Genomic DNA, 23,649 nt, shown 5'->3' with positions numbered 1-23,649 from the left:
GGGGCGATTAGGTTTTTGGGTAGCGACTACGCGACTGCTCGCTTCTGTTCATCTACGTCCGCATCACCATGTCGACCGACGCCGACCGTGCCGCCGCTGAGAAGGCCAAGGCCGACAAGAAGGCCGCCGAGGATGCCGCGGCTGCTGCCGCCGCCGCGTGGCCGATTGGAGGGTATACATCGCTTATCCCTCTCGTGTTTCTTTCTGTTGTAGCAGTAGTAGCGATATGCGTAGATGTTTCTACTATGTGCGCAGTACATGCTCTGTTAGATCGTAATCAGTGTGTTATCAATGTTGTCCATGTCATGCTCATGATTTATTCATGGATTAATTTAATCAAAAAACTGCATATTTACTCATCAAATATTGCTTTGACCGGAAATTGAAGGATGGATATTTTACGGGTTCGCTTTCAAGGTTCATATGACAATTCGTTTTGTTTATCAGTGTGTTCCATCATGGGTAGATTTTCAACTGCACCTGCCCGGATTTTGGAATTTACATGTCTAATCTTTCATTAGTCTACTTTGCCAACAAATGCACTGCACACACACATTGCTAATATCAATTAAAATGCTCCCCTTATTAGAAGTATGTTCTAAAAAGGATCGACAAACAACTAGAGAATTTACACCCCAATCATTCTATGCTTCCAAGTTGAACAGGTGAACATTATTAGAGAGAACTCAACACTGGATTTCAAACAACATGGAGCCATGTGAGGCCACCACCGCTGAGATGCCCCCCTTCATCACACTCCATCTCTTTCTACTCCAGACTTCTGTGCAGGTGCACCTTGCCAACTTTCTCCCGACAACCTTTTCTAGATCCGGCACGCTTACAGTGATCTTCCTCCTCGCAGTGTCGAGGTTGAAGATGGCCACGTAGATCTCTCCTGCTTCCATGTAAGAAGAAGGATCAGCCAAAGAAAAGGGATGCTTATCCGCCAAGTGTGCATTGGCAAAGAAGCATGCTGCTCAGATAAAAGTACCTTTGTCTCCAATTGCTGTCCATGCTCGTGCTCCGGTAGTTTCATTCTCTGTTGCATCAAACAAAAGTGTTACTTAGGTAAAAATAGCGATTAATTTATGGTGAATCGGTGTAGAGTAACTTGTACCTCCTTCCTTGTTGGACCGCATTGTAGCACACAATCCCGAGTAGCTGCTTACAAGCTGTCCATTCTCTGTTAGCTCCCAGACCTGCCATTGTTATCGGCAAAAAATGATCAACCACGACTTCAGTTCACTTCCAAAGTTAAATGATCAAGTGTCCATTTTTTGGTTATTATGACAGCTAAATAGCAATTTCATGACACAAAATTATGCATTGCAGCCTCACTCTACATGTGGTTCCCGTTTGTCTTACCAGGATACCAATGTGTGTGCTGAACTTACCTGCTTTGTATGCTGTTCGCAGGCCGAGAACATGGGAGTTTGGCTCGCTGAGCTTGTTCGCCATGGACTGACAGATGCATCCAAGCAACCATCATCGGTGTCAATACCTGTCAGATGAAACTTTGCTTGGTCTTCCCCACTGCTCATGGTAACTCCATCCCTGTATAACAATAATATGTGTGGATCATACATATAATTCAAAAGATTAGGACTGCTTCCTTTAATGCATTGTTTTGTCACATGCCACTTACGATGTTGGAAGAAGTTTTGCTTTGGATATGCAAAATGAGGCATTGCCATTCTGGATTCCATGGCTTCTGCAAATGCGATCTTCTGAGGAACGGTGCCATCCAACGGCGCTCTTATCGCTGCATGTACCGAGACCAAGAACCATTCCACCATTGTTTGTCACGTCCACCGGATATCCGGACTTTGAGCGACCGGATTGTTCATCTGGCTTTGAAGCCCTCTCACTATGAATATAACCAAACTGAAAAAAATACCCACAGGTTAGCTCGTGGTTCAGTATATGTTGCAGCAGGAATATCCGGACTCCAACTAATATTTAGTTCACCTCCATGTTGTTTCTGCTGTGGTGATTTATCTTCAGGAGAGTAGGGTGGGTAATTAGATTGAATGTGCGATCGTCGAGATGCCTCAAGTCCCCACCATACATGAGCGGTGATTTAGCCATTGACCAAAGTCCCATCTGCAAAAATGTGTTCAAAGGTTTCAGACTTTGGGTTCCAAATAACTTGGAAACAGAGATGAAGTTTCTTCAATTGCAAACCTGTGTTGTTTGTTCGTCAAATGTAAGGCTAGTGGTTCTGTGAGGGCCCTGATTAGCACCTGTATGAGAGAAAGATCAGAAGTTTTCGAACGATTAGTCACAGCGATGCACATGAAAAGTAGAACCGAGTCGTGCATTACTAAAAAGGAAAGTACCACGAATTTATGGTATGGATGATCACCTGCATCAGTAAGCCAGCCAAATGGAAGCATGTCTAAGTCTGGCCAGGACCTTCCTCGCAGTCCTGGGGCGCCGATCTTATTCGCAGCAGCAAAGGATCTATATATTATATGCGCGGTGAAAAAGAAGATAAAGTAAATTGGTTGTACTGCAAACTGCAAGCAGCAGTTGCCATATATCTAGAATTGTGTGATGAGCATATGCTTAAATGGAATCTACCTGGCGACATCGAAATGTGGGCGAACATCTTTCCAGCTGTCCCAATCATCTCCTGTTACCCTGTACATGTCAACATGTTGTGTGATATTCTCAGCTAATGCTGGAGTGACAGCGGTTCCGGGGGAGATGGATAGGACGACTGGTCTCTCAAGCTCTTTCAGGATCTGCAGTTAATGCAATGTATATTTCCCATGAATTGATCTCAACAGATCGCCAACTGTGATGTAGCTAATTCTAGAATGGAGGGCTACATTAGTTCATAGTACCTCTGAGACGGTCACAATCTCTTTCGGGCTGTAATCCGCGCCGAAGATGCAATCTAGCTTCACTGTAAGCAGAACAGTTTGGTGCATTATGTTACCATTTGCTGAGATTTTCAGTTCTAAGGACTACAATCCGCTTCTGAAATTCAGAATAATGTAGCTGAAAATTAGTATGAAGTTCTATTTACCGAAATCGACGCCCCAGTCGGCATACTGTCGGTAGAGAGACCTTAGGAATGCTCGTCCAGCTCCCAGGTCGGTATTTACACTCATAAATCCTTTTGGCATCCACGCACATGTCCTGTGGGTGAGGCCTATGTCACGCGCCCTCCATTGTCGGCCATTCTCTACATAGGCTTTTCCCTGAATAAAAATTGCAAAAAAACGCGCTAAGATCTCTTTCTTTTACAGATCCCTTTCTTTCATGATGACAACTTTTAAGACGATGCTCCATCTTACTTTCTAAGAGGTAAGAGGACAATTTGATCCTAGCTGTTGATTAGACAAGGGTATATACTTGTCTACAGAAATATAACAAGATTATATGCTGTTTGGAGATAATTAGATAGCAACTATTGCTACATGGACATAATTGGATAGTAATAACGACTAATAATTACTACCTAACAATAATAATTGGATAGTAATAATACTAAATAATTATAATATTTTTTTGGGCAAGTAAATGTAATATTGAGCATGCTAAACATGTTTAGCAATAAACATCAAATCAACATAGGTTGTTGGATTGACGTGGATGTGTGGGTGAGATCTGTTGGATCTCCAAAATTCGCTCTTTTATACTAGAACTACTAAATGTGTACGTGCAATGCACATTGATATCAGGCACAAAATTAGTTGCACGTTGATATCATGCAAAAAATCAATTGTGCGTTAATATTAGGTAGGATATCAATTACGTGTTAATTACATAGATAATATATATTTGATATGTTATTAATTGCACGCTAAACATGTTGAGCGCTCGTCATTGAAGCATTATAGGTTGTTGGATTGACATTGTTTGTTGGCTGAGATTTGTTGGATCTGTCCTTTGCGTCTTTTTATACCAACATGAAAATATGCATTTAGTTTTTGGACGTGAAAGATTGTACCAAAATACTGCAAAATGATACCAAAAAGAAAAACTTCAAAACGAAGCGAAGATCAGCTATTCTGGAAGACCACGTGGAACATGTGGTAAGCAACCCAAACCTGAAGACAAAAAAAGCTATACTACTCCAGAAGTAATAACAAAAGAAAAAAAAAGAATCAAGATGGAGACGAGCACCGTGCGGACGTCGAGGATGGGCGTGTTGGCGTTGACGGCCTGGGTGCTGATCCCATTCATGAGGTGGATGCCGAACTTCAAGCCCATGGCATGGACCTTATCGGCGATGGGCCTGAATCCTCCGCCGCCTCGGCCCGACGGGAACCTCTGGGGGTCAGGGTACGGGCGCCCCCACTGGTCCATGCTGTCGAAGCCGTACGCGCCCACCCCCGAGCCGGCGGCGATCCTCCGGTACCACAGGAAGTCTATCACCGCGTACTGCGTCGAAGCGGAGAAATGCATTATGAGCATCCATTCTATGCATGTGTCTATGAGAGACTCTGAACCTGGGTACCGTCGCCTACCTGGTATCCATGCGGGAGCAGCCTGTTGGCCATGATCCGCGCGTTGTCGAGGAACGCGGCCTCGCCGATGATCCACGAGAAGGAGTCGTACGAGTTCCATCCCCTCGGCGGCAGCGCGGTGAGCTGCTGCTGCTGCCGGCGGCCATCTCCCGCGGAGCCGGCCGTGAGCGCGGCTGGCCAGACCAGGGACGCCAGGAGGAGGGCGACGCAGAGCATGCCCGCCATGGAGATGAGGTATGGGCGCCGGCTTCAGCTGTGCGCTGTGCTGCGAGCAGTGTCGGCCGCGAACGGCAATTATAGCGAAGCGGATGGGGCTGTGGAGTGTGGTGGTGGAGTGAGGTGGCAAATTTGACAATTTTGACCTATAATCGAAATCAAATCACAGAATGAACTGGTTGCGAAACTATTTCACTTCCCTGACCCTTTTGTGTAGCGCCCGCCGCGCCGGTGCCACACCCTACTGTGCAACGCCTTTCAGATAGGCGCTACACGGCCAGCGTCGCACCCATATGTGCCCAAGTCAGCGTGCAGCGCCTGAGAGTTAGGTGCCAAGAGTCAGCCGCGTGAAATAGTTTCACGGACAGTTCATTCTGTAATTTGATTTCGATTATAGGTCAAATTTGTCAAATTTACCGAGTGAGGTGGAGATCGGGTCACATGAATGCATGCATGCGCACGCAGGTTTGGAGGGACGCTGAGAAGCAGCCGAGTCCATTTGGAATCCATCTGGCCGCTGACGCATTGTCCTACGTGGATACGGCCGGCCGGTGGTCCTTGCCATGGCCATCCATCTCGTGATCGTATCATCATCATCGCCTATTTTTTATTCGGCGAAATCTTTTATAGTAATAATGAAAATTATTACAAGATCTTCTCAAAAGATAATGAAAATAATTAGCAGGGTTTAATTGCATTCTAAGGTACGATCTATTTTTATTCGTCTCAATCTTTAGGATTACAGAAAGATTGTGGAATTTAATAACAATCCATCTGGATCAGGCTCACGCCAACATGGATACGACTAGTGGTCCTGACCACGCGAGGGTACCTGTAGCATACCCCCCCTCCCCCCCACACGCAAACAAAAAGAGAGGGTATTGTAGCATAGTGTGATAATTCTGACTTTTTATAGAAAAACATAGGCATTCACATACCAGTAGACTAAAAATCTGACAAAAATACCAGCTTTTTTATTCTGTCTTCAGTTACCTCAAGTTTAGTTTGTCACCGTTGAGTTCTTTTTTTGAGAGAGGGAGAGTCATTACGTCTGAACCTTGTTACACAAATCACCATCACTCAAGGCAGGTGTTTTCCAAAAAAAAAAACACAGGACAGGTAATTATGCCCTTGCAATCTTTAGAGAAAAAATATTAGAGGGAGATGAGTTTCTTCAGTTTTTTTGTCCGTTATCAAAATAACCCTCGGAGTTAATATTATTTACCCCTATTGCCACCGATAAGTAAAATATGGTTCGTCTTTTTTGTTGTCGGGCTCATTGCTCCTTAATTTCAGCCTTGGACCGCACTGCCCCCCCCCCCCCCCGCGTCGCTGACCGATTTCAATACTAATACAACTTGGAGCAGAGCAAAGGGAGATCAATGGATGGTCCCGTCAAATAAAAGGGCATCGATCGATAGAGTTCGGGTTGGGTTTCTATCTAAACACGCAATCAGATTTCAAGTGGTGGGCCTTGGTAGATCGATGTCGGGAGAAAGAAAGGGGGTAAAGGGAGAGAGCCACCAACCAAGGTAGATAGGAGCCCCCGCGTCGCTCCGCTCGGGGCGACTCGGGCGGCGACGAAACCCTAGCGCGCGCCTTTTTCTTTTTTTCCTCTTGTAAGGTGTTGTCCGATGTAACTCCTGGCCGGTTGATGGCTTTGTTAATTCAAAGCCGGGCTCTCTCTCGAGCCTTCGTTCTAAAAAAAGGGAGAGAGCAGTAAGGAGCGACGACGGTGGCTCGGAGCACAGTGAGGCGACGACGGCTCGGGAGGACGAGCGCCATGACGATCGCGCATCGTGGGTTTCGCAGATGGCGGGTGTCGGTGTCAAAACCGGCGGATCTCGGGTAGGGGGTCCCGAACTGTGCGTCTAGGATCGATGGTAACAGGAGACGGAGGACACAATGTTTACCCAGGTTTGGGCCCTCTCTATGGAGGTAATACCCTACTTCCTGCTTGATTGATCTTGATGAATAGGAGTATTACAAGAGTTGATCTACCACGAGATCGTAATGGCTAAACCCTAGAAGCCTAGCCTGTATAACTATGGTAATGTGTATCTGTCTATCCGGACTACCGCTCTCCGGTTTATATAGACACCCGAGAGATCTAGGGTTACATGGAGTCGGTTATATAAGAAGGATTCTTCATAGTTGGTCGCCTAGCTTGCCTTCCACGCCAAGTAGAGTCCAATCCGGACACGGGTATAGTCTTCGGCCTTCATGTCTTCACAGCCCATCAGTCCGGCCCAATGGATAACAGGCCGGACGCCCGAGGACCCCTTAGTCCAGGACTCCCTCAGTAGCCCCCGAACCAGGCTTCAATGACGAGGTGTTCGGCGCGCAGCATTGTCTTCGGCATTGCAAGGCGGGTTCCTTCTCCAAGTAATATATTTGGCCGTTGATTCAATATTGCTCCCCTCGGCTTCTGTGCGCTAATAAATTCGTCTTCCACATGTCGAGCGAATGCGGAACATCAGGATATTTTTATGAATAACACCCCGTCCGTGCAAGGAAGAGCACATATTTAAAGATATTGGATCTCAGATCCATGCGATACTGTGCCGAGAAAATCCCCGGAGACTACTAGGAGAAACCATTCCAACATGGCTAGCATTCCCAGCTCCTCCTCCCGTTCCAGCCCAGAGAGAGGCGAGTGGGAGAAGTGCTCTGTGCCTCACAGTCAATTAGCAAAGTTGCAAGCGCATGGATTTCTTCCCCCCGCGGATCTGGTCCCTGTTCGAGCAGGGTTGGCCTCCTTCAACGGCGTGACTCAGGCGGAGGACTTCCCTAATCCATCCGGGGGGAGCGAGTGTGCTTCGTCCCTTATCTGCTAAGAGGCGTCGGATTTCCAGTCCATCCGTTCCTTCGAGGGCTTCTGGAATATTACGGCCTCCAGCTGCACAACTTCACTCCTGCCTCTATCATGCACATAGCAGGTTACGTCACTTTATGCGAGTTATTTCTGGGTGTTGAAGCCCATTTTGAACTGTGGAGAAAATTGTTATCTCTTGTCCCGCATAACCACGAGGGGTCAATATTTGAAGTGGGCGGAGCCGAAGTGTGGCGCATCGTCGATACCGGATACCTATCCGGCACACCAAGGAGGGAACCTAAAGAATGGCCTTCCGAATGGTTCTACATCGAGGACGTTGCACTTCCCGACCCGGTTCGAAAGGGTCTCCCTGAATTCGCAAGCGTTCTGCTAAAGAAACGCCATAGTTGGCGTCCTCGGAGCCTTGAGGAGGATGACAGTTCGGAGGTTCATCAGATCATGGGTAAGATAAAGACGCTCGCCCAGTCCGGATTAACAATGGTTGAGGTAATGGCGACCTCCATAGTGCGAGGGGTTCAGCCGCTTCAATATAGAGGGCTCTCAATGTGGCACTACAACAGGGAGGACGACGCCTCCCGCTGTGGTCGGAAACGTCCGGACACCCCCGCTGCTCTAGCCAAGATATTGGCCGAGCTATTCAAAGGGGAGGAAGAGGAATTTCTTTGCATCAATCGCAGGGATGGATATTCTATGTATGATCCTCCCAGTTGGGTAAGCCCCAGTCCTTCTGCTTTACTCATTCCGCTTCCCGGATTACCTTTGATAAATTTCTAATCCGCTTATAACAGCATTGGCGAAAAATCATCGAGGGGTTTTACAGCCCCGCGCCCACAGCCTGAGAACCACAACCGGGAGCTGGATCCTGGGTTTGAAGAAGACCCGAATATATTCGTGGTACTCGCGGAAGGGGTGTTTTACCAGGCGAGCTACGATGGCATGGAAGTGGCCATTATCGCTGATTACCCTGGTCTTCTTCCTGCTTCCTACGTAAGTTATCAAGAAAAAGTCTTGCTCGAAAGAGCTTCCTCGCACTGCCTCACTCATCGCACTGCATCGTATTCCACAGGGGAGGCGTTCGGCGCGTCACGCTACTCCGGGGGCAGCTCCAAAGAGGGCGGCTCCAGCGCCGAGCAAGGCCTCTAAAAGGAAGGTCGGTGAAGACACGACCGGTCCCTCGTCAAAGAGGTAGGGATTTGAAGGTATACTTTAGTAGTCACATCCAACTGCAACTTATACGTTTGTCTGGTACCAGGAAAAAGGTTCACCGGACTATGCCCGAACGTCCGGCCAGCCGTACTCCCAGCACCCGGGATTTAGACCCCGTCGGAGAGACGGGAGCTGATATGGGAACAATGCCGGACTGTCCTTCGGCCGAGGGTTCGGAGAATATGTCCGTTACCAACTCGGAAGTGGAGAGCGCCATGAATCATCGGCGCTGCAGGGCTATTTTACGAGACCCTGAGTCTCGGAAGAGGCATTCAATGCCTTCAGCTCGGTTGATGCATACATCCGAGCTGCCCGAAACGGGCTTAGTAGAGCCACAAAGCAGCATGTAACAGATGTGCGGGTAAGTTTTCTTTGTCCGAATAGGATAGCCATATGCCAGTAGCCCCCGGGACTGAAAGCAGTTGGTACAACTGATTTAAGGACCATTGTATGACCAGGTTCTTACAGAGAAGAACAACCTGCTAACCCAAGAGCTGGAACAATGTCGGGCGCAGCTAAATGCTGCTACCGCAGAACTGGAAAAGTCCAAAAAGGCGTCGCCTGGTAATATCCCCCTCCATCGAGAAAATATAATCATATGCCATTAATGCTAATAGTCCTGCCTATATCATCACATGATTGTCAGAGGAACTCAAAGAGGCGCTGGAAGTCGCGCAAGCGAATGAACAAGAAGCCAAGAGGCTACATGCTGTGGGCGAACGTGTGCTGAAGCAGGCCATTGCTGAGAAAAACCAGCTCCAGGATTGCAAAACCCAGCTAGGTGAAGAGCTGAAGGATGTGCGGGCCCAGCTAGCTGATTCCGTGAAGGAGAACAAGAAGCTGCGGGGCGGCATATTCAGTATGTGTCCGAACTATTGTTAAAGTAGTTCGGAGATAGATGGAACTGATATAATTATGACTGCAAGTATATTGACGGGCCGTCCTGAAGAGGAGGTGTCCGGATCATCGAGTGATCTACTGCAAAGGCTGTCGCAAGTGCACGAACAGGTGCGGCTGGCGATGCGGAGTGTTGCCCACTACAAAAAAATACACTTCCATGATGATACGTGTTTGTCACAGTAGGTCGCGTTTTTTGTCATGCATGTACATCCATGACAAATTTATGACAGAATCAAGATAGTCATACCTGTGCTGTCGTAGAAGTGTTCCATGACATTACCAAAATTATCATCACGGAAGTGTCCACTTCCATGACGATAAATCGCGCGTCACAGAAGTGCTTTCGTCAAGGGTGACCGACACGTGGCATCCATCGTAACGGAACGCCGTTAAGCTATCGGGTTGGGTTTTGGATCCGATAACCCGTTAACAGCCCCGACCAATGGGGATTTTCCACGTGTAAAATCATCATTGACTAGAGGAAACACGTGTCGGCTCATCGTTGGGACAGATGTCATCCACTCACTGGACAGAAGGCGCCTATGATACGTCGACACGTGGCACGACCCAACAGTGGCCCATTCCTGTGAAAAGGCCGGCCTGTTTGACTTGGTCAAAAGCTGGCGGGCCGGCCCATGGAAAGCCTGTTAACGGCCTATTCGCATATAGCCCATTTACAGCCCGCTAACCCAAGGCCCGTTACGCCCTATCCGAATTAGGCCCAGTAGCGTCATCTGGGCCATCCAATATGATTCCAGCCCGTTTTTACTTCTGGCCCATGTATAGCCCATGACGTCTTTCGGCCCATATGAGGCCCTTTGTAACTCTTGGCCCATTAGCGGCCCGTGCTGAAACTGGCCCGTAATGAATAGTGTATTACTTTACACCCATTAATGGCCCGTGGTGAAACTGGCCCGTAATGAACAGTGTATCACTTTGTACCCATTAACGGCCCGTTATTCTGTTGGGCCGTTTCCAACCCAAGTTAACTTTCGGCCTTCTGAGGGCCCATTAATTCTTGGGCTCATTTGCAGCATTCGGTTACTTACGGCCCGTTACTGTCATTTTCTGCTTGTGGGCCAAATTCAGCCCGTTGTTACAGTCGTCCCGTTTGTGGACCGTTAGTCTGTTGGGCCATTTTCATAGCATCACCAAATATGGCCTATTAACGATGGCCCGTTATGGTCGGCCCATGAACGGACGATTCCAACTCTAGCCCGTTTACGGCCATAATGCGGTCTGTTTGGCCCATGTTTGGCCAATCGACCATACGACCCGTATAAGGCCCATTGATGATACGGCCCGCAGAAGGCTCATTGTTTCAACGGCCCGTAGAAGGCCCATTGTTTCTACGGCCCGTAGAAGGCCCACTGTTTCTACGGCCAGTAGGAGGCCTAGTGTCACTACAGTAAAAATTAGCCCATGGTTATTGTAGCCTAGTTTAAAAAAATAGGTTATTGCAGCCACTAGCTAACCGCGGAAAAAGAACTGCAATGACTACAAGCAAACAAATAAACAAGACAACAAGGAAATAAATAAATAAGCAAGCAACTAACGCTAGGCTATCACGGCTATTACACATATTACATCCATTGGGCATCAAAGTTCGCCACCAGTGCAAATATAGGGAACAAAGCAGCATATCATATACACTGGTTGTCAAAGTTGGCGACCAGCGCAAATAAACTCCGCAGCAAAACAAATCCAGAACTGAAACCACTTCAGAAGATCTCAAGAAACAATATCCTGGGTACCCATAATGCTGGCAAGATGCTTAGCAAGCTTATTAACTTTCTCTTGTTTGGCGCTTAAATCCTCCAGCGCTTGCTGTTGCACCAGAAAATATGCATCTGAATTCTGCAGGGACTTCCTCAGTCCTTCAGCTTCCTGTCGCAGCACATCTGATCGATGTCTTTCAACTTGAAGTTGAGACTCAAGAAGACGAACTGATTCAGGCAGCGAGTTCGAAGAGCTTGTGCCAGCAATAGTGGCCAGTAACTCGAACACTACATCAAGACATGACTTTTGGGTTCCCTCACTGTCGTCAAGATAGTTTTTATCAGCTTTCTTAGAGACCAACAGGGATGTCTCACTATCTTGAACCTTATCTGCATTACTTCCTTTACCATTGGATAACGCGGTACTGTTCTCCAATATTTTGTCCGCATTCTAAAAGAGAAACAAGCAGACACATCACATGTTTACCATGTTGTATATGAAACTCATTTTGGTAAATGAGTTCAGTAGTAAAGTGGACAGGATAACAGCATGAAACAAACATATATCTATGTACCATGGTCACTTTATGGTCTATATCATTCTAGTTTTTGTTGCCAAATCAAGATAGAGACACAGTTCAAATAATATTTGTTCAAGACAAAGCAGAATAGAAAGAATATAAGTGTGGGTAACTATAGAGCAATAACAACACTTGTAATGTGCATGACATGAGAACATAATTGTTTATTCAATTGAAACTGAAATCAACATAGAGCAGGTTACAACAGCAAACCTGTTAAAGAAACAGGTTTAAAACATACCTGTTGCGCCATTGGAGTTTCAATTCCATCCTTCAAATTTGAAAATAGTTGGTATGGGTAAATACAGTAATGCAAGAGCAAAGGAGTATGAACCATAGCTACAGAACCTAACCTGAGAACAAATCTTCTTCTCCTTTAAGCGTTGAGTTGGGATTCGGAGTGGTGGTCCTCGTGCTTTGGGCACTGCAGTTCCCTTACTAACTGTTCGTGTTTGGGTGCTCTGTGGTGGAGACGGTGCTGTGTTAACTGGAACTGGGTTACTATCTGCCGGGGTTGGGGTTAGAAGGGGTGTAGCTGGTTCTCTGTCCAACTGGGTAGGGGTACAATCTGCGAGAGTCTGGGTTATGTGTGGTGGATCTGGTCCTTGGGCAAGTACAACCGTGGTTCTATCTGCATCAACTGGTAGCACTATCTTTTCTGAAGACCGTGTTGTTACTCCCTTAGATACTGCCATCACGCTCTCCAATTCAAATGGCTGATAAACAAGAAAAGTAATTGAAAGTATAGACATTGTATGATAGACAGGTGCAATGGATAGTGGGGAATAAAAGAGGGCATGAAATAATTCATATTTATGTTGTCTAACCAAACAGGATAGCATGACACAATTTCACATATATGATGGCTAACTAAACAGGATAGCATGACACAATTTCACATTATGATGGCTAACTAAAAAAGATGGAAAGGCATAGTTCAAAATATGAGACTATGTAAACAGGATGACATGACATAACTATATAATGTGTTTATTAAATAGGTTGGCATGCCATAATTCACATACATTCACGGATAGAATGCCATAATTCAAAATATGATGACTGTAAACACTAAACAAGATGAGATGATATAACTATATGATGTCTTTATTAAATGGGTTGCCATGCCATAATTCAGATAGATGATGTGTATGTACTGTAAACATGATGGCATGATATAATTCAAATATATGATTTATATAGTAAGCAAGTAAGCAGATGGCAATCCATATATGATGTAAAAACTAAGCAATGCAAGACAACATGCATGACCTGGGTAATATAACCCTGCCAAGTTTGAGCATAGACCTCAGGGGGGAAATAGGACTGGTCATCAGTCTCTGAATCCTCCTCTGAGGAGCTCTCTGTAACCAGCAAGATGTCTGCTTCAGCAAGTAGCATTGTCTGCTTTGAATACCTTGTTTTCACTCCAGATACTTCCATCACCGCTTCAAATGGCTGATGGACAGGAAGAGTAGTTGAATATACAAATGTTGTCGACAAATGGAACACGTAATACAAAAAAAATGATAACATGATATAATTCACATACATGATGATTGGCTAAACAGCATGGCATTGCATAATTCACATATATAATGCCTTTGCAACAAGATAGCATTGTATAATTCACATATATAATGTCTTGCAACAAGATGGCAATGCATAATTCACATATATGGTAATTAGACACTGAACAGGTGGCATTCACCCAAAGCATGTCTAAACTAATCAAATGACATAGCAATGTGAGACACCATACGCACGATATGAGCAACATAACCCTGCCAAGTTAGAGCATACACCTCGGGGGGGGGATAGGACTGGTCATCTGTCTCTGAATCCTCCTCTGAGGAGCTATCCGTAACCAGCGAGATATGCGCTTCGTCAGATAGCATAGTCTGCTCTGAAGACCTTGTTTTCACTCCAGAATTTGCCATCACCGTTTCAAATGGCTGATACACACGAAGAGCAGTTGAATGTACTAACATTGTCGACAAATGTAATATGTAACGAAAAAAAAGGATGGCCTGATATAATTTACATATAAGATGACTGGCTAAGCAGGATGGCATTGCAAAATTCACATATATGATGCCTGGCTAAACAAGATGGCGTTGCATAATTCACATAAACGATGAATAAACTAAACAGATGGCATTCGCACAAAGGATGTCTAAACTAAGTAGATGACATATTTGATGTATAAAGTAAGCAATGCAAGACACCATATGCATGATATAACCAACATCAGCATGCCAAGTTAGAGCGAAGACCTCAGGGGGTAAATAGGAGTTGTCTTCTCCTTCTGAATCCCCCTCAACAGATATCTTCCTCTCGATTACAATCCGAAATGTGTGGAGGGGGGGGGGGGGGCTGCCTTTGCGCCTACCATGGAGTGACGTCTGCATGAAATTTTATTGCCACGCAAGGCTCGTCTCTTTTGCTCTACATGTTCAGTTCCATTGTTTACAATAACTGTCATGCATAGGAATAAAACATAGTGAGATTATGTAAGGGGTGCATGCAGAAATCCAGAGTGATGGTAGCAACCTGTGGATAGACCCAAAACCAATAATAGCAGGCAGATAATGGCTCCAGTTAAAAAATACAGATAATGGCTTCTTTATTGTTTGTTTCCCACCCAACATGAAACTCATAGTAGACACCGGAGATTAACCAGATAGTAGATAGATATTATTGATAGCGGCCCCGATATGTACCCCACAACCATTTAAAAACTCAAGTTTGACCATTAGTTTGGAGCTGACTCGGAGTCTAATCAGTGAACAGGACGATAAAGTAGCATGTAATATTAAGCGATGCATAACGTAAGCAGACACGAAAGAGTGCGACCTCTCTTGCGGACCCGTGTAGTCCTCGAGGTCATCTGCTCGGTTGATGATGGTAATGCAGTTTTCATGGCTGCCAGCGGCGGGGAAGAAGATCTGAGGCGGCGAAAGACAGTCTGGAGGCCGGATCCCTGCTGTGCTGGACCCTTTTGTCGTTGGAGCAGCTGAGCTGGGGTTGACGACGGCGCAGCAGGAGCGGGACAGACCACGCAAGGTTTTCTTTGACAACTATCTGTAAGAGAAGTAATTCTGTAAGGGCTCGTTTGAATTGGAGGATTCCAACAATGCAGGGATAGGAAAATAGACAGGAATAGGATAGGAATGCACGTGCAAAACAGAGAATTTAAAAACACAGGATTTCTGCCAATTTGGGTGTTTGATTCACAACAATTGGAAGATCACAGGATGCAAACAAGCATGGTGAGATTAAGTCAAACCACAAGAAAATGTACGGTTATAATGCTATTATGATACTATCTCTTAGTCTTGTGCTTCATGAATAGGAATTTGAAAAGGAGGACAAGTGAAAATTAAAATTCCTACCTTTTTTCTTTCAAGGAGACACTAAAGGAACAAATCCGTGTGCTCAGTGGACAATATATATAACATGTAGAGTAAAAAAGAGATGCAACAAGTGTACAACCTCTTTGGCGAAGCCATGTCGAATCTCAGCGTGATTGGGTTGGCCAGTGAGGATGCTCCGGCTGACTTTGCTGTCGGAGGAGGGGAAGAAGATCTTAGGCGTCTGGAGATGGAGCCCGAGGTACTGCTCCGCTGTGATGGAGGGTTTCGTCGTTGGAGCAGCTCCGGTGAGTTGTACGACACCGAGGCTGAAGCAGGACAAGAGAGACAACGAACAACGTTAACCTGAGTGGAATTCTAATAGCATCTCCAATACATGACGTAAAATACATAACCACAAAGTGCTAGATGTAAAATACATCAGCCGCTCATCTCTGAACTTAACCGTCGAAACTGAACATAACTGTCGAAACTGAACTTAACTGTCGAAACTGAACTTAACTGTCGAAACTGAACTTAACTGTCGAAATTGTATTTTGCTGTCGAAACTGAACACACTAGCAAGGTGAGGCTACACGCCGGTCGACTGACTTTTTCATCTCTGGTCAGTCGATTTTGCAGCCGTTGGATACAAAATCAAGGGCCTGCGGTTCATCTTCAACCTCCACCCCCCTGAGCCGCCAGCCACCACCGGCCAAACAGCAGGCCCCCGCCGCCCGCGGCCGGCGGTGCGCTGCCCCGCCCGCCCCGAAAACACTCCCCACCGCCAATCCGCCGCCACCCCGGCCATCCCTTTAGGCCCCCCCGTGCCGAGCTTTTTCTCCGGCGATCCCCACGCCATCACCCCGCCAACGCCCCGCCACCGCCGGCGACCACCGCCCCCATCCTGAACCCTAAGATAGATAGTGGGGTACCTTTCCGGCGAGCCCCCCTCCCCACTGCGGCTGGTTCTTCCTTCACCCCGGCAAGCCCCCCCACCCCCTGAAAATCGACTGACCCAAAAGTCGATTCAGTCGACTGAAGTGTAGCTAAATCGGAGCCGCATCGCAAGCAAGAGCAAGAGCGAGAGCAGCAGCGCGAGCAAGAGCAATAGCAAGAGCAGACCAGGCAGGGGACCGAGAGCAAGAGCAGAGCAGCAGCGCGAGCGAGAGCTAAAGCAGCAGCAGCAGCTCCTACTGATGTGGACGTCGCCGCCGAGGGAGCGACGCCGTGGAGGAAGTGGCCGGCGACGCCGCCGTGGATGGAGCCGCGCCGTGTCGGCTCGGGACCGAGCGTCGGCAGCACCGTGAGATCGAATCAAGAAGAAAATGCGGCGATTAGTGTACAACCTCTTTGGTGGTGCCGATTAGGCCGCAGCTTCATCCGAGGAAACGGTGATGATGATGTTCTTCCGGTGGTGCAGGTGAAGACGGCGGTGTGGGAATGGAGGTGGCGCGAAAGACGAGGGGAACGTCGGGGCAGCTCTATGGAGGTGGAGGACGGGGTGGCTGAACCGGCGGGACGATGAGATCGACGACGGATCCTCATCCGGTACGGTGGATGAGGGATGTCGAGGTGTTGCTGTGGACGACGTCGTCGGGGAAGAGGCTCCTGCTGGGTGGCGGACGGAGCTGTAGCGACCAGACCTCAAACAGTATGTGCTTCTGTGCACCAGTGTCATCCCTGGATCAGTAATGCTGACACGCACAGTACAAATGGAGGATTTATACAGAGTAGCAATCACACACTTATTACAACGAGTATCTCACAAGAGAAATAAGTATGATAAATATGGCTTAAGGCCATCTAAATACGATAACAGCGGAAGACTTGGAAGATAAGTGAGTCCATCAACTCCAACGGCATCACTGAGTATAAGACCACGACCTAAGGCACCTTACTCGTCGTCTGAAAAGTCTGCAACATGAAACGTTGCAGCCCGAAACGGGTCAGCACATGGAATATGCTGGCAAAATAACACATAGAGAGTAATGAACAAAATGATGCTATCACTACTTGCATATTTGGCTTGTGGAAAGCTCTATGGTTACTGTTTTGCGAAAAGCCAATTTTTCCCTACTGCAAAGGAATAAATTTTATTTAACTATCATGGTGGTTGTTAAACATTGAGATGGTTGACAGCATCTCAATCCCAATTAAGTTATCATCATTAACCCAACAAAATTAATTAAAGTAACATGGTGATGAGATTCACATGATAATCCAGATACTAGATACTCAAAACGTCCATAACCGGGGACACGGCTAACCATGATTAGTTTATATACTCTACAGAGGTTTGTAAACTTTTCCCACAAGACTCGATCGCCTCCGCTTGATTCTCACACTACATGATGTTTGAGAAACGGATGACCGAGACACAGTCTTTCCGAAGAGGTCCCCTTAACCGATAGATAGGCCGATACACCTACAATCCCCTACATCTGCTAGCCTATCATGGAAAGGTTTCCCACAACTTACTCGACTATGCTAGAGACCATAATAGCTTGCGGCTGCACACGGAAGTTTCTAGCATGAATAATCTCATGATCCCTTTGAACCTGGGTGGAGGTCCAAAAGAAAAACACAGGCAATCCTGGAATACCCAGGTACCTCAATCCACCCAGATGTGAGTTTAGTTGCCACCTTAAGTAAACCATTAATTAACAATCTCACATCTGTCGTGAATATCTCTCAAACCCAATCCACGTCTACGAGCATAGCATAGCGATATAAGCAACGCAGAAGTAACTCCCAAGGGTTTGATAATAAACAGGTAATAGGTACTACCTCAACTACTTCCCAATTCCCACAATTTAATTAGATCCTAACCATGCAATGTTTGAGGGTTGATCTAATGCAATAAAACTGGGTAGTAAAGAGATATGATCAAAGTGTTACTTGCCTTGCTGATGATCCGTGAAACCTAGAGATTCGAAGTAGCAAGCGGCGCACTCCGGGTACTCTATCGCAAACAAACAAGCATACAATAAGCACTCATCAACTGCACGCATGTTCGCTAACAGCGACTAACCAACGAACACGTTCGTTAAAACGAACAGATCGGTGAACGTTCACTAACAAACTAAACCGAAGAAAAGAAATGAACCGATCATAAAAAAATAAACCTAGGGTTCTAAAAAAAATAAACCGAAGCGGTTTTTTGAAAAAAACTGGACGGTCGGCGGCTGCTGCGGCTACCTCGTCGGGGCAACTCCGGTGGGGCTCGGGGGTGCGGCGAGGGGCGGCGGGGCTCGGGGAGGCGACGGGCGATGTCGTGGGGCGGCGGGCGGTGGCGTTCGGGGCTCCAGCGGTGTCGTGGAATTATCACGGCAGATGTCCTCGAGCTAGGACTTAGTCGTGGAGCCATCGCAACTAGGAAGCTTGAAGGGGTTAAACGGGACAAGAAACACGAGGGTTATACTGGTTCGGCCCCTTACGGTGAAGGTAAAAGCCTACGTCCAGTTGAGGTGGTATTGATTAGGGTTTCGAGGACCAGGGAGCTTAATTGCTAGGCTTGGCTCTCGATGAGATCTTCCTTGTCCCTAAACCGCTGCCGGGTCGTCCCTTTATATAGAGAGGCTGACACCCAGCGGCTTTCAGAGTCCCGGCCGGCTCATAAGAGTGTCCGGCTCGGACTCTCAACTATCCTTGCCTTATACTACAAGTTCTGTCTAAAGGCGGTTGTGACTACGGGCCTTAAGCCGTCACCGGGTCTTAAGCCCATCTTTGGCCCACCGTCTTCAAGCTTGGCGCCGGGCTTCAGGCGATGACCCTTATGAGTAACCCGGCCCCACCGGGTGGGTGACTCTAAGGTCTATATCCTCAACATTAGGCCCCAGATTGATTTGAGCCGGCTCATGTCAATCTTCAATCCTTTCGATAGAAAATCTCCGGCTTACGATTGTGTGAAGGCCATAACCCGGCGTGACGTCATCCTCTTGATTCCGGGTGATCCGCCGTGATGTCATCTTCCATTAAGTCCATTTTTTACTCCGCCATATCCGCAACGGATCTTATCTATACTGCCATCCCAAAAATCGAGGCATTTTATGGTGAGATAACCGCGTCGTGGCCTCCTTGTTTCTCGCGCCCACTTATGAGTCTGGCCCTTATAAATAGCCCGACCCATTGCCTCCATTCACTCCTCTCTTCTTCGTCTTCTTCCTCTGTCGCCCGAGAGCTCGAACTCCGCCGCCGCCGCCGCGCCCCCGGTCTTTGTCAACCTCGGCCGCTGCATCACCCTGAATCGGTCCAGACAAACGGCGGCAACCTCCGCATCTGTTCAGCGCCGGTAAGTCCTCGCTACTCCATAGGGCAGATCCGCATTAGGGTTCTGTAGTTCTTCCTCTGTTCTTCGTAGTTCATCCCGCGTTCTTCACAGTTCTTCCACCGTGACCCCTTTTGATCCGGAAATAGGGTAGAACTCCTGCGGTAGTGGTCTCGTACTCATTTTTATGCTAGTAGATCCCTTCTGTCTACAAAAAGAGCTCGTTCCGAGCTTATGAACTTCCTCTGCATCGGTTTTAGGTCTAGAAATTTTCCTTTTCAGCCGACCGTTTTGATCCAAATTAGTTACTGCAATGTGCGAAACCTGTTTTCACCACACTTAGTAAAAAACTGCACCCGTTGAGCCATGGCGGTTTACATTTCCGGTTTAAAGAAGCCACGCGCCGTAGAATTTTCCGGCTCAAAGGAGGCCATGCGCCATAGAATTTTCCGGCTCATCTGTGATAAGGTCGTAGACAATCGAATTACTCTCAATACTTCCAGCGGCTTAGATAGCCCGATGCACCTAGATATATGTCATTAGTCCCCTCCATAAGCCGCCACTTTAACATTGAACTGTAAATTTCCCCCGGCTTATAATTAAACCGGCATGTTTCCTTTTATCATAGGCTTCCGACTTTCACCATGCGTCCCAAAGCTCCTAAAGCACCCATCACTTGCAATTGGATGAGGTCCAACGTCACCGACGAAACCTTAGCAGACTTTGTGAAGACGGGTTACCTGCCCAAGAAGGACGCCATGTCTTACCGCGCCCCTGACCCGTCAGAGGAGAGACCACAGCCAAAGGACGGGGAGGTGGTAATATTTGCGGATCACATGAGCTGGGGCTTCGCATCGCCCGACTCAAAGTTCTTCAGGGATGTACTGAATTTCTTTGACCTTGGAGAGGAACCCAGCCTGCTGCTCTTCAGAGAGCTCTTCTACCTGAACCGTCAGAACGAGTGCGCCAACGGGCCAAGCTTGGAACTTGGTGGCATCTCCATTCAGCGACGGAGAGACTGCCTTTTCCCTTACGCCGAGCCGCCAAGCCACCCAAAGGACTGGAAGCAGACGTGGTTCTATTGCCAAGACACATCGCTGGCTGATGAGAGCCCGCTGCCCGGCTTTCGCCCCTCGCGTCTGGAACCAACACACCCTCTGTCAGACAAGCTAACTCAAGCAGAGCGCCAACCTCTGCTCCCCACCATTAACAGGATCAAGGCTCTCCTGGGCAATGGTCTCTATGGAATTGACCTGGTCCGAGTCTGGATCTCATGGCGGGTGATCCCCTTAAGCCGCCGCCCCGGCTTAATGTGCGAGTACACGGGCCGGAAAGATGACCCCCTGAGACACAGCCGCAACGATCTTCCTGAAGACGTTGCTGAGGAAATGACCAAGGCTCTTTTGAACGAGAGCTTGGCAGACTGCGGGAGGACCGGCTTAAGCCCGTTCTGCAAGACTAACCCGGCCCCAGCGGTAAGCCGCTGATCTGAACCTCTTATTTTCTTCTGTAGATAGCTTTCATCTAAATCTTTAAGAAATCGTCATTGTATTTTTCAGGCTGATGACAAATTCTGGAAGGTCAAATATGACCATGAAGCGGCCAAGAAGGCCAGGAAGGCCAGGAAGGCCAAGAAAGCCGCCAAGAGAACCGCTCCCCGCAAGAAGGGAAGTAGGCCTACTGCTTCAGAGCTGATGCAGCTAAGCGACAGCTCCGAGTCAGAGGTAACCCTGAATTTGTAGACTCTTGTCGTATTTGTCATTTATTTCTGTCCATCTTATCAATACTTGTTTACCAACAGGATGACACCGGAGCAAGCAACCCGGTGGTTGAAGAGGTAATGACACTTTCCTCCGACTCGGAGCCCTTGCCAAGGCTAAAAGTACGAAGGGTAACCCGGAAAGTAAGGTTTTCACATCCTTTAGCTTATCAAGATCCTCAATTTCTTTTGAAGCAACAGATTCATGAGAGCCGGCGGCACACCCGGACCAACAAGGATGCTGACCTATCTTCCGGCTTACCGGAGACATCAAGGAAGCGCCGGACCGAGGTTATCTCCAACTTATATCCTTTTCATCCTCTGGCGGGTGTTATACGTCAACCTCTCAATTCTTCTGACTTGAATTATCAGGAAACGTCACCTTCCTCTGGTGACTCGATGCAATGAAACCTGCCGGCCTTCAAGACCGTACCCGGGTAATGATGACCATCTCTTGTTGTTCTTATCTTTACTCATACTTTTGTACTAACCTTTGTTGTCCTTTCAGTGCCCAGGCAAAGCTCAGCAAGAGGGCGAAGAGGAACAAGCCGGTCGAAGACCCGGACTTGCCTGAACCGGAGGTCACAGCAAGAACCGCCAGTTGCCTCTACTCCTGAAGCCGCTGCTCCAACCGATAAGCCAACCGCAGAGTCTTCTGCTAACCCAGAGACCTCCAGCCCGGCTCAGCCGGCCGATGACCCGGACGTGGTAATCACCCGGACGGAATTTGTTGAGCCGGGGAGACCCACTGCACTGGCCAAGTGCTCCGCCAAGGAGGAGTTGCTAGAGCGCCACCGGGCCACTCTGGACCTCAGCGACTACACAAACTTGAGCGTCGGAGAGATTGTCTCCGGCTATGTGAACCAAGTGCACAAGAGCCGGGATTTGGAAATCAATATGGTGCATCAGATACAGCAGAAGTCTGAGGTACCACTCTTCTGCTTACTGCCTAATCATCTTTACCTTACTAGCCCCCAAGTCTACAACTTATGATAGAATATGTTGTAGACTTAATTTCCGACTTACTTCCATGAACCGGTAGTTTGTAGATAGAAACTTTTCGATATGCATTAGCCCCCAAGTGCCAAGTGTCTTTGCTTGGAAAGCGCTTGGGACTTTAAATGATTGTTCATATTATAACCCGGAAATTGTGCAGGCTGCTTGCAAGAAGTTGGAGGCTGACATCTCTGATCTGAAGACCCGCCTAAGGACGCAGGAAACTGAGACCCGGAAGGCCAACGCCAAATTTGTGTCCAGTATTGCTGCTCAAGAGAAGCTGAAAAAGGACTTTGAAGCTGAACGGAGAACTTGGGCCGAAGAAAAGGCTACTCTAGTGAGCCGGGCCAAACAGGCGGAGAAGGCTCGGACAGAGAAAACCGCCGAGCTCTCCGGCTTAAAGCGCCATGTGTCACAGATGGTCACTGCCATCTTCGGTAAGTAGCCCACCGGCTTTCATCAAGTTTACAATCCTTATGTCTCGTAACTCCCATCATTGCCAGCGGCTTACTCTACTCCGTTAAACAGGTCCAAGAAGCGCCAACCTCAACCAAAGCTTGCTGACGAACTTGAAGGCCGTGTACACCCTGGTGGAGCAACTCTACACCGGGTCACAGCGCGCCTTGGCCGTGGTGGCCCTATCCAATGTGGTGCCGAATCACCTGGCAGAAGTTCTTTGCCGAGTTGCCGTTCTTCCTCAGCGGGTCCAAGAGCTGCGGCAAGCCTCTGCAAGAGCCGGAGCCATAGCTGCTTTGAGCCGGGCCAAGGCGTTCCTTCTAGAACTAGACCCGGCGGACATTGCCCTCGGCTATCCCAGCTTGAAGGAAGACGGCACACCCTTCGACCAAAAGGACTTTGCAGCCTGCGTGAAGATCGTGCGCCCGGTGGCCACCCTCATTGGAAATGACACAGGTCTAACCAAGTACCAGCCGGGTTATGATGCAGAAAATCAGAGGATCCCCACTCCGCGTTACGAAGCCATCAACTTAGTCCCGCCGACTCGTAAGCACACCTTTGCCCCGGAAATTGACCCGGCCGGGTTAATTGACGAGGAAGCTCAATTTGAAGCTCTGAGCGGCATTGACTGGAAGTCGTCAACTTTCCAGGTCTTGGGAACAACCGGAGGAGCGGAGAGGGATGAGCCGGAAGCTTCAACCCAGCAAGCATCTTAACTCTGTAGGCGGCTTATTTAAACAATGCTTCACCCTTTTGGACTCAATGAGTCTTGTAATAGAATAGGACCAACACTTTAACTTTGTGGTGCCATCGTGCACACGTTGAATGCTGAATTCCATTGAAGTTGCTTCCGTATATTTCTCCGGGTCATACTCGA

The 23,649-nt window shown here is 47.8% G+C and overlaps 1 protein-coding gene across 1 annotated transcript; it reads right to left on the bottom strand.

Moving 5' to 3' along the window:
* Positions 1-538: 538 nt before the first annotated feature.
* Positions 539-4,756, bottom strand: LOC123140867 (uncharacterized). Its single transcript, XM_044560134.1, has 13 exons — positions 4,482-4,756; positions 4,138-4,395; positions 3,035-3,209; positions 2,850-2,911; positions 2,584-2,747; positions 2,366-2,463; positions 2,185-2,243; positions 1,969-2,103; positions 1,646-1,884; positions 1,395-1,554; positions 1,118-1,199; positions 992-1,039; positions 539-895 (listed from the first exon to the last, which is right to left on the bottom strand). Exons 1-13 carry the CDS (start codon positions 4,704-4,706, stop codon positions 687-689), a joined length of 1,914 nt encoding a protein of 637 aa, XP_044416069.1. The 5' UTR covers positions 4,707-4,756; the 3' UTR covers positions 539-686.
* Positions 4,757-23,649: the final 18,893 nt, after the last annotated feature.

This window comes from Triticum aestivum, chromosome 6D (assembly GCF_018294505.1).
Source record: "Triticum aestivum cultivar Chinese Spring chromosome 6D, IWGSC CS RefSeq v2.1, whole genome shotgun sequence".
NCBI classification, from domain to species: domain Eukaryota; kingdom Viridiplantae; phylum Streptophyta; class Magnoliopsida; order Poales; family Poaceae; genus Triticum; species Triticum aestivum.
Note: the sequence above shows the minus strand (reverse complement) of the source record. Positions and strands in the feature narration are given on the sequence as shown.